Source organism: Oryctolagus cuniculus, chromosome 11, assembly GCF_051225735.1.
Source record: "Oryctolagus cuniculus isolate XC-2025 breed Fujian yellow rabbit chromosome 11, ASM5122573v1, whole genome shotgun sequence".
Lineage (NCBI taxonomy): Eukaryota > Metazoa > Chordata > Mammalia > Lagomorpha > Leporidae > Oryctolagus > Oryctolagus cuniculus.
The window spans coordinates 56,957,703-56,971,708 of record NC_142877.1 but is presented as its reverse complement, the minus strand read 5'-3'; the positions used below and the strand labels follow the sequence as shown (position 1 = coordinate 56,971,708).

The following is a 14,006-nucleotide window of genomic DNA, read 5'->3' as shown; positions in this document are numbered from 1 at the left end:
GGAGGGGAGGGAAGGTCTTTATTTGATTGTCCAAAGTGAAATCGGGGAACCCTGGGCTCCTGCAGAGCAAGCCTCGGTGAGGAAGGATTTTGTGGGGCCCACCCAGCCACAGCAGCCCAGTGCCATTCCTGACCCCAGTGATACCAGAACACCTTTCCCTCACCAAGCAGAACTCCACGCGCACCTCATCTCCTCCCTGCCTTCTCCTTGCTAGCCCAAAGGGGTCCAAGCTGGCTTAACCCCAGGAAGCCCACCCGCATCTCCACCCAGCCCAAACATCAGACCCCCGCCATCCAAAGGCATGCCCTGAATCGGTGGGGGTTGTGGGGTTGGGGGAATCCAGCCCAGGGGAACTACCTAAGTGCCTGAAACTGGGACCTGAACCCCAGAAACAGCATCCTGGGGCCACCTGGATCCTCACACAAACTTGCCTGGGCAAATCGGCGGCTTCACCGAGACCAGGGGAGCAGCCCTCACCTACAGCGGCGCATCCGAACCCCAGAAAAAGAGGGGGGAAGCCGGAGAAGTTCAGGATGCGGCCTGGGAGAGGGCCCGCGGTCCGCTTTTCCCAGCCCGCGGGGATCCCTGGCGATCTGTCCCAAACTTCTCCACAGCCCCTTGGCGCGCTCTGGTCGCGGCCGGCGAGCACAACCCCCGCCGCCCGCCGCTCTCCGGCCCCGGCCCGCACCTGGGCCGCCTGCTCAGAACTCGGGACCCGAAGCCTTGGGCCTCGCCCCCTCCCTGTTTTAATTACGTGATTGATTTTCGCTTGGGCAGCCTCAGGACGCCTCTGCCTCCGACTGGATCTTTCGTCTCCCTTTTTGTGTTTCTGAGTCCTCCCGACCGGCTGTCACGGAGGAGACCCTCGGGGCTGTCGGCGCGCCTGGTGCGGCCTGGGTCGGGGTCCCGGGCGGCGGCCTTGCCCCACACGCGCCCGCCGTGGTCCTCGCCGCCACGCGGGGCTCCGCTACTGCGCTCCTGCCCATTCGCCTTCCTCAATGATTTGGTGCTGCATCGTCTTCCCGGTTTGGTTTGTCCCCTGAAGCCTGGCCTCAGAGCTGGCCTCTGCGCGTTTGTCTTCCCCGGGGTGGGGGGAGGTGTGCAGGGGACACCGAGACTCGAGGATGCCGCCCGCCTGGCTGCAGGCTCGCGCCGAGGGGAGCCCCGGGCCCCTTCCCGCAGACACCTGGGCCCCGCGCAGGCGGGCGACCAGCGCCGGGAGGAGCCAAATCCGCCGTAACTTCAGGCCGCCCGGCGGCTCGTCCCCGGCCGCCGGCCGCAGCCCGCGGAGGGCAATTGGATCTGATGTTCGCTCCGCAGCCCCAGACAGAGGCCCCCTTGCCCTGGCGGCCTCTGCGGGCACCGGGTGGCAGCCTCCCGGGGTGGCTGTGGGCACCCACGCCCAGGAACTCCTGTGCAGCCTCTCCAGCGCAGGGAGCCAAGGTGAGGCGGCGGCAGGGGGAGAGGGGAAGAGTCTCATTTGGGACAGGACGGGATTTAGGGTGAGGAGAGGAAGGGGGCAAAAGAGTCCCCTTTCCCGCTGTGGCTGGCCCCCTGCCCTTTCTCTCCTCCCCAAACCCTTGCTTTCCGGCCTAATCTCTCTCTTAGATACAACTAATAAACACGTCTCTGCGCACTTCTCCACCGCGTCCTGTTCATTCTTTGAGTCTTTCTAACAAGGCAGCAATGACTTGCTATGAGCGAGATTTTGCGATTATCTTTTTCTCCTCTGGGAGAGGAGGGGGTGGGAGGGTGCTGCTCACTGGGGAAGTTCAGCGGAACTTGAGCTGGCCACAAGCTACTCCCTGTCCCCTGACCCGCAACACCCCAATGCCTGTCCCCCCCAAACCCCCTTCCCCCACAGCGGTGTTGCCGGGTAAATAAGAGTCCGCCTGCCTGGCTATTAGGATTCTGAAGACGTTGGCATCTGTAGCAATCATTAGTCAAAGCCGTGGAAGCCAAAGGAGCCGAGGAGTTGGACAGAAAAAATCTTGGAAAATGATATACAGGAGCCGCCGAGGCATCAATCCCGGCCGATAAGAGCGCGGCTGCTGAGAGCCAGGCGGCCGGCTTAATTGGGCCCTGGGCACCAAGAACACTGAGGAGGGGGCACCTCTGGGCGGTGCAGAGGCCCTGGCATCATTTGGGCACCTTACAAAGATAGTAGGGGACTAGAACGTCCTTTTCTCCAAATTTTAAAAACCCTGTGGGAACCAAGAGGTGCTGGACTGGAAGACTCTCCCTGTCTCCTTTCTCCCCTACTCTTAAGTGGCTGCCTTGGAAGGTCGTGCAGGTCGGGAAGCCTGGGCTGGGACCCCAGCAACAGAGACAGCCCTGAGGGAGGGCTGATCCCCACAGGGGACAGCGAACTCAGTAGAGTAGAGATCCTGTCTGAATCACTCGCTTTCAAAATCAAAAGGTATTTGCTCCCCAACCCCGCTCACCTGATACCTTTTATAGGAGCACAGAGACACAGGATACAGTAGGGGTAAGCCCTTTGGAAAGAGAATCTATGCCCCTTCACACGGATGTAAGCATTACAAAACTGTCTCCTAAAGAAATGTCCCAATGTTTAAGTTTGCAGCAAAACTGAGAAGACCGTAAAGATCTCCAATTTTGTGGCTTCAATTTGTAGCGATTTTATGGCTTAGGGCCCACGGATAAATTCTGCTAAAAATCTCAAAATAGAAACTGAGCAACTCGCACATGGTTCTTTCCAACCGAGAAAGAAACTAAGCCAAATACTCATTTAGACGTTTAGTGAGAGCTGTGCCAACACACCGCGGCATGCGCCTCCCAGCACTAGGCAAAGGTTGGTTATGTGCACCCAGGAATTCAGCCGAGGACTGCTACATTCACTGTGGATCTATAAATCTAAAGATCTATAAATCTGCATCTAAATGTGGAGCCGAGAGGGGGTGGGAAACATATTTCCTGATTTAGACAGAGAACGATCTATAAATACATTTTCACACATGCAACTATAGGAGTGCTAAGACACGTGTGTTTGCTTGGAGTCCCTAGGAATGAAGAGGACTCTCTAGCGCTTGTGCATTTGGGGTGTCCCAGCCCAGACTCTGCTGAAAAATGAATGAAAGCAAACTAACAATCTATGGCCTCGTTTCCCTCCCGAGAGGTGCACTGCACGGGCGGTGGATTTGCGCCCCAGCGCCCTGGGCCCGAAACTGAAGGAAGTAGCCCAAACTCAGCAGTAGGTAGCCGGCTCCTCACTTTTCTAATCTCCCTAGCCCTAGGCTAGGGAGAACTTGTAGGGGGTTGGGGTGTCTTTTGGAAGGCTCATTATCATTACAAAATGGAGCCATTGAAGGAAAATAGGATTTCATTTGGAGACAGCTTGGTAAAGAGAGCTGGGAGAAGTCTGCGGGCTTCCACACACCCCTTGCCCCCCATCTCGATGGCACACTACCCAGCCAAGGACCCGTGACGTTTCCTCCATTTTCGCCCTGGCTGCCGGGAGTTCTCTCTCTCCCTTGCATCCCTGAACTCCCAGCTTGTCAAGAAGGGGCTTGGGGAAGGGGTCACCGCCAGACTGCAGCCCCAGAACAGAGAAGAGCTTGCTGGAGTCCCTGTATCCACATCCGCAGGCGGGCTCACAAACTGCCTGCCTTCGCTGTTCGCAGCTTGGTGACTGCGGGCTTGGGGCACTAGGGTTTGCATGGGCAAAGGAAAGAATCATTTTAAAATCTGGAATCTTGAGGGGAGAAAATGCAATGACCAAGTAGCCCCCCCCCCACACACACACCTTTTAAATCGGAGGCCAAGGGCTTTAGGGACTCTGTATGTCCTTTTATTTTTCTCCTTTGGTTTACGCGGGGGCAGACAGGAGGAACCTCAGGTGGGCTTGGGGCAGTGCAATCCAATCTATCTGGCCGTGCTGGGAGGGAGTGATTTACAAAGCAAAACCTCAGATGCTACTTCCTGAGAAGACCAGAAGGCACCAGATCAAAACAGCCTCCTGTAGGCGTTTATGACCCTGTCTCTACTCCTAACAGGAAAAGCACCCTCAATAAAAGCTGGGCCCACGCCCCCAGCCTCCGCTCCAGGGAGGGGGAGACACCATCTCAAATGAGGGACCTGACCCTTACTCCTTTCACACACACACACACACACACACACCCTATTTACCAGACAAAACTGTCCTCCAATATCTGAGCAAAACAACAGCCCAAAGAGCAGTTTGGAGTTTGAGTCTGGGACAGCAGGAAAGGCAGATGTCATCAGATAAGGCCCTGGCCTATACCAGTGCCACCTTGGTCCTCCACAACCCAATCTGGGCCAACCGGACATTGAAAGTCACCAAGAGCCTGGCTGTCACCATCCATGGGAGGGGGCTGCTCCAAGATTGGGGTCTTGTCGGGGGAGGGAATAGAAGGAAGGAAAGCCAACAGTTGCCCAAGACTTGAGTGGTGGGGGTGGGGTGGGGAAGACAAATGGCTTCCAGGCTGGGCTGATGGGAAGAATGGGGTGGGAGGGAAGGAGAGGGAAGTGGGTTTGAGATTGGCTGACTGTGTCCAGCCCAGGCTTCTGACCTCTGTCATGCCACACTTGGGCACATATGTATATCCTGCGTGTTTAGGTTTTTGGATATTGAGGGCCAGGGACTGGGAGAACCAAAGATCTGCTTTACCTCTCTGAGAGGTACTGTGATGTGGTTCCAAAATGGATTCCAGGTAACTGAGCCCACACTTCCCACCCAGCCCCCGTGGGCTTACAGACCACAGAACTTGCTCTGAACACGTGTAAAGAAGTAGCCACCACCTTGCACTGGCTCCGCCAGCCCACAGCCTCTTTACCAGAACTTCTAGGACAGGAACACCAGATACTGAACAAGACCCTGGATAGCCCAGTCCACCTTTCCCAAGTTCCGCATTGCACAGGCACATGGACACAACACCCCCCCCCCCCATTACCATCTGCCCCGCAGTGGGAGAGGAGCATGAGCTCTTCTGCAAGGCTCAGGACAGGACAGGGGGCTCGACCAACCCAATTCCCTAAGGCAGGTCTTCCGGCTCCTGGAGTCCCATCAAAGCAGGCGAAAGAGATGCAACCAGACCAGACCCCACAGCAGGTTAGGAGGGCCCAGTAGAGGTGGGGCAGAGTGGGAAAGGATGTGGCTTTCCTGGCCTTCTACCAGACTTGTCTGCTCTCCATGGAATCCCCCCTTCCCCAACCCCAGAAAACCTGAGTTTGGCTCCCTGACTTCAAAGTTCCTCTCCTGGGGGGAGGTGGGGCTACAGGGGCTCTCACCCCTCCCCCTCCCCACAGTGGAGGCTCCAGGAGTCCTGACACAGAATGGAAGTCCAGGATGGTGATGTGTCAGCAATCTGCCCTCAAAGACCTAACTCAGCCAGTTCCAGAGAGGAGTGGTGACAAAGCTGAGGACTGCTTACCGGAATGCTAGGAGGGGCTGAGGCAACTCTTAAGAAAAAGTCCCTCTTCCCAGTGCCTGCGGACTCCACCCCTCTTTCTTGTCTTTCTGTCCTCATCCCCTCCTGGGGACCTGGCAACCCCAGGGTGATGCCAGCTGCTCTCCCACAAGGCTACTGCAACATTTGCTAGGGGTAGGCACGTGTACGTGTGTGCTTCAATAACTCAACAAAGAGGCAAAAGTGGTTGAAAGCCCACACCTAGGAAGTGTGGGCTCAGCGACTTCTGCCCTTTCTCTGGCTTCTTATCCTTCCTACCCAGTCCATGCCATTGTCCCCAAACCAGCCTCACCCAGGAGACAAGTAAGAAGATGGGTGTCCACATGCCCAGCTCAGCCTGGGCCATTCCTACTACTCCTGGACCCTTCATCCCCAGAGGAGGGCTCAGAGGCCCTGGTAGCTCCAGGAGGGCAGGAGATGGGGAGGAGACCGGGAGGGAAGGGGAACCCAACCAGAAAATTAACCTTGGAACAAAGCCCTGGGGATGGGGGTGGGGGACAATGCCTGGGTCCGGACCTACCAGTGGACTGGCTCTGCGCCCAGTCCAAGTGCTCAGGAAACAAAAGTATTTCTATCGTGCACACCTACTGTGCGCTTCAGCCGCCCTTGCTCAAAAATAGGGTCTCACCCACTGCCTGCTGCGACCTAAGCCACGTAAACACAGCCATAGCCCATAGCCCTCGATAGCTACTGACGGGGCAGCAGCTCACCATCTAGCTCATTAGTCCATCGTTCTAAACAGAATAGACAGGAGCCGAAACATTAGCTGTTCAACATGGAAGCCCTAGTGATTTGACAAATGAGAGGTACCAAACAAAAAGACTCCAGTTCTGCTCCGTTCCCCAACCACGCTTAAGACAGTTTGATAAATCCAATGCCCCAGGAGTAATTCCAGAAATATCAATTAAAAGGGGTCTCCTCAATTCACCCCACCTGCTCCCCTCACCCCTGGCTCAGAAGAGAATGAAAACTTGTGAGAGTGGTAAGTGGAGAGGGGGTGATCGATGAGAAGTTTAGTTCTGGGCTGGAGCTCATTTCCACACTTGCCCTGTAGCCTAATGCAGAGTTCCCACCTATGCAGCTCAGGGAATGGGACAGAACCACGCTGGGGCACAGACAACACTCCAGGGGACTGTCCCCACAGCTTCATACCCCTGCACGATTCAGTTCAAGCTACGACTTTGTTAGAGACCGAAGGCACAAGCCACAGGCTGAGGGGAGCCAGAGGGAGAGCCAGGATCACTCCTCCCCTCCGAATCTGACCGAGGGCAGCCCCCGGAGCGCGGAAGGGACGGTGGGAAGAGAGAGAGCCAGAGACCCAAGTGCTTTGTTGCTGATTGGCTGATGGAGGCCATATGACCCTGCTTAGCGCATTCCTGATTGGCTGCTTGACCTCTTCTAGGGTTAAAGACCTAGGAACAAAATGAAAAGCTTTCCGGGTTGGCTGGGGCACCTTGGCACCTGATTGCCTGCCCACCCCCACACACATCCGCAGTTCAGGGCGCTGGGCGTGGAAAGCCCACGAATCTCAGGGCCCTTTTGTGTTTGTCCCGAGTCCAGGTGGAACTGACAAAACAGTAAAAACTGACCCGAAGAGCGGATTGTTGGAAGGAAGAGGAGGCTGGTGTTTAAGTGGACCGTTTGAGCCTCAAGAACAGAGAAGGGAGGGAGGGAGTGACTGACTGCCCAAGAGGCGCTGTGTGAATCCGCACACAGCCCGCAGCGCCCAGCGCAGCGCCGCCTGGCCTGGGGACGGGACAGGGACTCCAGCTGAATTCCTGGTTAAAGACCTCCGGGAGGCCGGGAGGGGCGGGCTGGGGAGGGGAGTGGCAAGTTACAGACCCTGGGGAATGCCTCCCTGCTGCTGGGATCCGACCGTTTCAGGAAACCCTCAGAATCTCAGCCTAGAGGGGACGGTGGGGAAGGAGGAAAGGCGACCCTGAGAGTTAACTTTTTAGGGCCCTCCTGGACAGACTTTTCTGGGGTCCCAGTGCTTGTCAGGGAGGAGGATGGAGAGGGCAAATCTGGGCAAGGGTGGTGTGTGTGTGGTGGTGGCTGAGGCCCTGGGAGAAGGTGCGCGGGGACGGGAGGGTCCTCCAAGTGCTTGCAGGTGTGGGGCTGGTCTCAGTACGCTCCCCCCCCCACGCCCCAGCTTTGTGCCTGTATGTCCCTTCACCCTCCTGTCCCTGCTTCCTCAGTCCCTTGGACAGCGGAGGGGATACTACCATAGCGACAGTCCCTTCCCCATCCTGCACCTGAGTGCGGGGGTCGGGCCAGAGTGTGAGTACTGACCCCCCTCTTGGGGAAGGTGCCGACCTGGCCCCCAGCCCTGGCCCTCTGCTCCCCTCCCCTCTGTGCACAGGCAGCCGCCCAGCCTCCAAGCCCTCCCTAAGCATAGAGGTTTAGCTGCCGGTGACCCACTGGGAGGGGATACAGGAAACACTGGCAGGTGCCCAGGACACGTGCCTCCCACGCCCGAAGCCTCTGCTGCTCCCTTCTAGAAATCTGACAGAACCCCAGCTTGGAGACTGGCCTCAGTACGCAATGGCCACACAGGGCCCTGCTGGCTCCCTCCCCCCTCCTCTGGGCTGGGGCGCTTTTCTAGCCTAGCGAGGACATCACGTCTACTTCCCCGCCCACTCCGTGTACCTGACCCTCCCTGAGGGAACCCTGAGGTCTTGGGGCCCTGGCTTTACCTGAGGCAAAGGCTTGGGATGCTGGGAAGACCTCAGAGGGAGAGGGATGCGTGAAGCCACAGGAGCCTGAGACAAATGAGGACTCCAGGTTACTGAGGCGGGGACAGCCGCCCTTCCTGGCCGGTGCTGAAGGGGAGGGGGATACTTTGGGGACTTTTTCAGGTGCCTCTGCCGGTTCCAGCAGCAATCTGTGGGCTCAGAAGCCACAAAGCCCTCCCTCCACGCCGTGGTCCCCAGCCCCCCCCCCCCCACCGCCTGGATCCTGGGCCACTGGCTGAGGGTGAACTCACCCCTCCCTGCAGCGCAGTGCCCCACAAGCACTTGGCTCTCGCGTAGGAGTTGCACACTCCTACAAATGCCCACCGCTCGTGGCTCGGCCGCTGACTTTCTTTCCAACTGAGAGAGGGTCAGAGAGACCTTGAGGAAACTACAGGATGTTGCTAGAGGCAGCAGGGCCCCGGGGAGGGGCAGCAGGGCTGGGGGGTGGCAAGCCGCGGCCTGGGGAGGCCTGAGCTGGCCTATTCCCCCCTCCCCCCGCTTCCAGAGTGGGAACTGCCTTCTACCAAGGGGAGGAGATTTAGGAAATGTGAGGAAAGGTCTGAGAAAGGGAGCGAGAGAGGGGGAGAGAGAATTAACTTACAGTGTTCCCTGGGATTCATTTGCGAAGATGGAACCTCTCTCACCATCATCCCCAGCGCCGTAATCCCCTCTAACTGCCAGGCCCTCTGTCCTAGCATTAAACCTCACCAGCAGCTGCGTGGCTGGACAGTTAAGATTATATATGATGTAAATATATTGTGGGTTTGTCAGCTCTCCCTACACCATAAAACTTGGTTTAATGACATCACGTGGTCCCCCAAGAGCCACTCACGGGCTTGCCTTCGGGCCATTCACATAAATAACCTCCAAAAGTTTCAAACTCCTAAATTCACGTAGAAGCCATGCCTAGTCCTCCAATGCTCAGTAACACTAAAAAGCCCTGGTGGTGCTCCTTTGTCCCACCCTCCACCCCCTTGCAGGGTGGGGAGGGGGGAGAGGGTGGACCCTCATTTATTTATTTATTTACTTACTTATTTCCATAAGGACCTGTCGCCTCCGAGGTCGTGTTGATATTTTTTTCCTCCTATTTTTTCCTCCTCTCTCCTCTAATTGCTCAGAGTGGGCCGTGTCCCCCTCTTCCCACTCCCCCGGGAAGGTAAGTCACGCTTCTTCCCCTTCTTTCTCGCTGCCAGAGGGGGTGGGTTCCAGGGCAGAGTGCAGAGGCCGGCTCCTCGGGCCCCTGCATACTGCCCCAGTGCAGAGCCAGACCCTGCTCCCGGGAGGCTGTTCCAGGGCTGGCGGGGAGCCAGCCACAGCCTGAACACTCAGGGAGAAAGCAAGCCAGGGCCTCACCCGTCCCCTGTGCTGGGTCGCTGAAGCTGAGGCTGGGGCCTGGGCACACAGGTCTGCAGACTGTGACAGGGACGGGAGAGAGGCGGGCGCGGCTGTGTCCACCCCAGCCTGCTCACATGAAATCAGCCCTGCCTGCAGCTCATACAGGAAGGAGAGGCCCAAACCCTGCCAGCCAGCCGGCCTGGAAAAAAAAAAAAAAAAAAACACCCAGTGTACCCACCGTGGGGCAGGTATAGCCCTCCCGGCAGGTGGGGCCTGCAGTGCCCCCGCCCCAGGCAAAGCCCTTGCTTGGCCCCTGGTCTGTGCCCTGGGGAGGACGCAGGGAGCCTGGGCAGCCTGGGAGGCTGGGGCGGGGAGCGCAGGCGCTACAGCTTCTTTCTTAGTTAACTGTTACCCTTCGGAGACGCCTGTGCTGCTCCACGCTCCACTGCTCACCCAATAGTTTTACTCAGCATGGAGAAAAAATTAAAATAACTCCCTGAAGAAAATTACACATTTTATTTCAGAGAGACAGAGAGAGAGAGAGAGAGAGGGAGAGGGAGAGAGGGGCTGGGCCGACTGCTGTCTGCAAGTTGAGGGTCTCAGCACTGCCCTACGCTTGCAGTGTGGAGGGAAGGGTGGTAGCATGGGATGGGCAAAGGCTCTTGGGTCTTATTCTTAAAAACAAAAACAAAATGACAGTGCGGTAGCCAAGGTAGTAGGATGCAGTGAAGTCAGTCCTTAATAAGAAAAAGAAAAATCCAGGCACCTCCGCATTAATAATTGTAAATGCTCCCCCAGCACAGTCCAGATCCCCATCCCACCAGTGTGGGGGGCCTAGGCACGGCTCCAGGAAATCACCCTGTTGTGGGGGGCGGGAGAGGAAGCTGCAGTAAAGTTTTATGGACCCTTCCTTGCATTTGTTTTCTCCTGCAAAGTGCTTCCTCTCCAGCCCATCCCAGGAGCCTGGGGCTGGGCAGAACCTAGGCCAGCCCCAGGCACCACCTGAATTAGCCGCCCCCCCCCCCCTTACAGCCACCCTCCTCCTCCACACAAAATCCCAGAGACTGAGATGAATGAGGGCGAACAGACGTGACTGGGCCACACGTCTATGCAGCTTCTCTCCCGGTTAATTGTCCTGCATAGCCCTAGGCCCCAGAAGGTGGAGGAAAGGGTCTGAGCACTTCCTGCCAGGCAGGTAGGCACTGCAGCTCGTCCTCCCCGCCCCCCAGTAGCAGAGAAAGTGAAGCACACATGGCCCGGCCCCCCCAGCACCCCTCTATCAGGCAGTGGGCCCCCTGGCCCCAGGAGAGCCCTCCAGAGGGCCCCAAAATCTAGCACACGGCGGCGGAGCCATCAGTCCCTACAGATTAGCTCTGGCATGCAGGAGGGGAGGCGGGGAGGGCTGCTGCCAGTCTGGAGCCAGAGTGGGAACCGGTGTGCAGACCTGAAGGCCTGGGAGAGCCAGCACCAGAGGGAAAAGCCCACCCCCGCCCCAGCCGCTCTGCTCCGCAGCTTCGGGCCAGGAAAGGGGCTGAGTTCATCTCCCCTTTCTCGCTGCCCTTAGAAGTCCCCAAAACAATTTGTTTTTCCAGGGGAGACTTAAAGGCGAGGGGCCTCCCCCTACACCTCAGAGCCCATTCAGACACTTTGACCCAAACAGACGGGAGCCACGGCACTTTCAGTCCTGTTCTCGCTTCGTCTTTATTTGATATGACAAAATATAGCTTCCGGAAAGACCTGGAGTCAATAAATAGTTGGGCCATAGCGATGGGGCAAGAGGGCAGAGAGGGCTGTGGCGGGGGCCGTGGACCAGCAAGGGGCCCAGCGGCAGGAAACCCCGAGAGTGGAGCTAGCTAGCAGGCTGGGGCTGGGCCTGAGGACATGCAGCGGGCGGTGCAGGCTGGGGTGGGGGCGGTTCCCGGATTTCTCCCGTGGGAAGAGAGGTCCCCGAGCACGGGGCAACCGAGGGGACCCCCGACCTCTCCCCTTTTCATATGCAAATCTCCAGTAAGTGCACAGGGGGTTTAGTCACTGCAAAGAAGCACCCCGAGACTTGGCGACGGACTCCGCCAGGCACAGCCACGCTCTCACCAGCCTGCAGCCGCTCGGCCGGCCTATCCGGGAACAAAGGCGAGGGCGAGGCTGGAGGGTCGGAGCCAGGGGCCTGTGGCACCACCGGGACCACAGTGACTCGGCTGGGCCTGGCGGGCTGGGGCTGGGAGCCAGAGAGGCTGCCCAGGCCCAGGGTCGCTAGGTATCAGCCTGTACCGGAGCTGCCCGGTGCTGAGCGGAGCAGAGCTGAGTCCAGCTAAGGGGAGATGGGGCAGCCCCCCGCGGCGGGAACCCGGGTGGGTGGGGGAAGCGCTTTTTTTGTCTGAGAGGCCCTGGGGGCCAAGGCTGTAGCTCCCACCCCCACACCCCAAAATATAGAGAGAGAAAAAACGAAAAGGAAAGGCGCAGGACCGAAGGCGGCTTGGGGGGCCCCCGGGAGGCTCTCTGTGGGCCGCCCGGCTGCCTCTAAAGAGCCTCTTTGCTTTTCATTTTGGAATCTTTCTTCCACTTCATCCTGCGGTTCTGGAACCAGATCTTGATCTGTCTCTCGTTGAGACACAAGTTGTTGGCGATCTCTATGCGCCTGCGGCGAGTGAGGTAGCGGTTAAAGTGGAATTCCTTCTCGAGTTCCAGGGTCTGGTAGCGCGTGTAGCTGGTTCGGGACCGCTTGCCGTCCGTCTCTGGAACAGAAACCGCACCCGCCCCCCCACCAAAAGCCAGGCAGGGGTGAATAGCATGTAGCGCCCCGGCTCCCCCAGCCCAGACCCGAGCCCCCCACGCGCGGCCGGAGGAGGGAGGGAGGCAGGCGAGGCGAGGCGAGGTGAGCGCGGCCGGACAGGCCCCGCGGGCCGCAGCGGCCGGCCCGACCTGGCCAGGCCCGGGCAGAGGCGCTTCCGCCCCGGCGGGAAACTTTCCGCGCGGCAGCCTTCGCTCGGCGGGCCGGAGGGGCTGAGGGGGGGTGGGGGGAAGAGGGAGACCCAGGCTCGGACCGAACAGCAAGCACCCTCCAGGTCCGGGCACCGGGGACCCCCCTCCCGCCCCTCCCGAGTCGCTGGGAGCCTCCGAGCGGCGAGCGGCGAGCGCCGGCCGAGCGGGCTCCGCAGGGGAGGGAGGGAGCCAGCCGCGGGGGGATCCCCGCGCCGGAGCCCCGCGCCGCTCACCCTTCAGATCCCTCTATTTTTTTAACTCCCTCCCTCTCCCCCAAAAATTGAATATTGCCTTTTATACACGTTTTGTTCCTATGATCCAATTATGTCGTCGTAAATTTGGACGCACACAGCCTCTAAGCCTTTTAGTGGACAGTTTTACGAGCCATTGATGCCTGGATCGTAAAATTTATGGCCGCAGGTTTTTTTTCTTTATTTGCCCCGCATGGCCTATAAAACCCAGGCGGACCCGAGCGCGCAAAATGAAGTCCTAAAGTTTACCGTGGCTCATGTGCAGTTTGGTCATCCACGGATAAATCTGTGGCGGGGCCGGTGGCTGGCTCAGTCCGGCGGGCTGCCCTGTCTGCGCCTGCTCCTCTTTGATCTCCCCACTGCTCTTAGCTCGCTCCTCCAGCGCCGGGCGAGCCGCCTTCTGACTGTACATCCCGGGGTTCAGAGGAGCCGCTTCGTCTCTGCCCAGCGCGTGTCCCGGAGCGGCCGCGGCGCTGCAGGCGGGGCGGTCGGGGTGAGCCCGGGAGTTGGCAGCCATGTCTACCCCGTGGAGAGAGTTGGAAGGCGCAGGCGGTGGGAAACTGATGCTTAAGTCCATTCCGCCGTAGCAGTACCTGGGTGCCTGCACCTCTGAGGCCGATCCATAGTTCCCACAAGTTTGCATGTTATAGGCAGGGATATTGGGGCTCTGCTTATAGAATGAATTGGCTACGTAGGAGCTCATGGCGGGGAGGGCCCAAAAAAAAAATTTCTGCACCCTTTTTGATTAAGGGTGATTTGTGACTCTTTGAAGTTGAGGGGTTTTTTGTTCTCCAAAGTGCACAATTTATAGGTGGAGATATCTCTTTCTTTATCCTATGCGCTCTTCCCAAATAAGGGAGCCTTAAATAGAGTCACGTGACTCCAGCGGCCACTCATAAATTTGGCTTGATGACCTCCGGGAGGTTAGTGATGGAAGCCGGCGAAACGCATCTTGATATGTTGGCAAAGCCCAACCAAGGGGGAGAGGGAAGTGAGAAGGGGGGAGAGAGCGAGAGAGACAGAGAGAGACGGAGAGAGGGGGAGAGAGAGAGGGAGGGAGGGTGGGAGGGAGAGAGGGAGGAGGCAGAGAGAGGAGACAGAGAGGGAAGGGAGAGGAAAAAATGGTTCTTGGAATTGGGGGGTAGCCGGGACAACGAGCCCACAGCGACACCTGGTGCCTACTTGTAGGAACTGCATCCTGACGTGCCGGCTCGCCTTCCGGCGGCTGCATTTTCCATCCAGTGGAGTAGAAACTGATT

The 14,006-nt window shown here is 58.3% G+C and overlaps 2 protein-coding genes and 1 long non-coding RNA gene across 5 annotated transcripts in view; all 3 read right to left on the bottom strand.

Moving 5' to 3' along the window:
* Positions 1-14,006, bottom strand: part of LOC149123478 (uncharacterized) — a 427,738-nt gene that overhangs the window by 246,281 nt on the left and 167,451 nt on the right. The gene's annotated exons all lie outside the window — the stretch shown is intronic.
* The window catches only part of HOXC4 (homeobox C4), a 58,351-nt gene that overhangs the window by 7,579 nt on the left and 36,766 nt on the right, over positions 1-14,006 (bottom strand). Inside the window, exons 1-2 of one of the 3 annotated variants that reach the window (XM_089308447.1) lie at positions 8,784-8,865; positions 8,144-8,209 (exon numbers count right to left, since the gene is read on the bottom strand). The exons of 1 other annotated variant lie outside the window; for it this stretch is intronic. The gene's annotated coding sequence lies outside the window, so the exon portion shown is untranslated. Of the gene's footprint in view, positions 1-8,143; positions 8,210-8,783; positions 8,926-14,006 lie in introns of those variants that run through there. One more of the 3 variants, XM_089308448.1, reaches the window with a different exon arrangement.
* On the bottom strand, positions 11,200-13,556 carry HOXC5 (homeobox C5). Its single transcript, XM_051845605.3, has 2 exons — positions 12,997-13,556; positions 11,200-12,249 (listed from the first exon to the last, which is right to left on the bottom strand). Exons 1-2 carry the CDS (start codon positions 13,448-13,450, stop codon positions 12,035-12,037), a joined length of 669 nt encoding a protein of 222 aa, XP_051701565.1. The 5' UTR covers positions 13,451-13,556; the 3' UTR covers positions 11,200-12,034.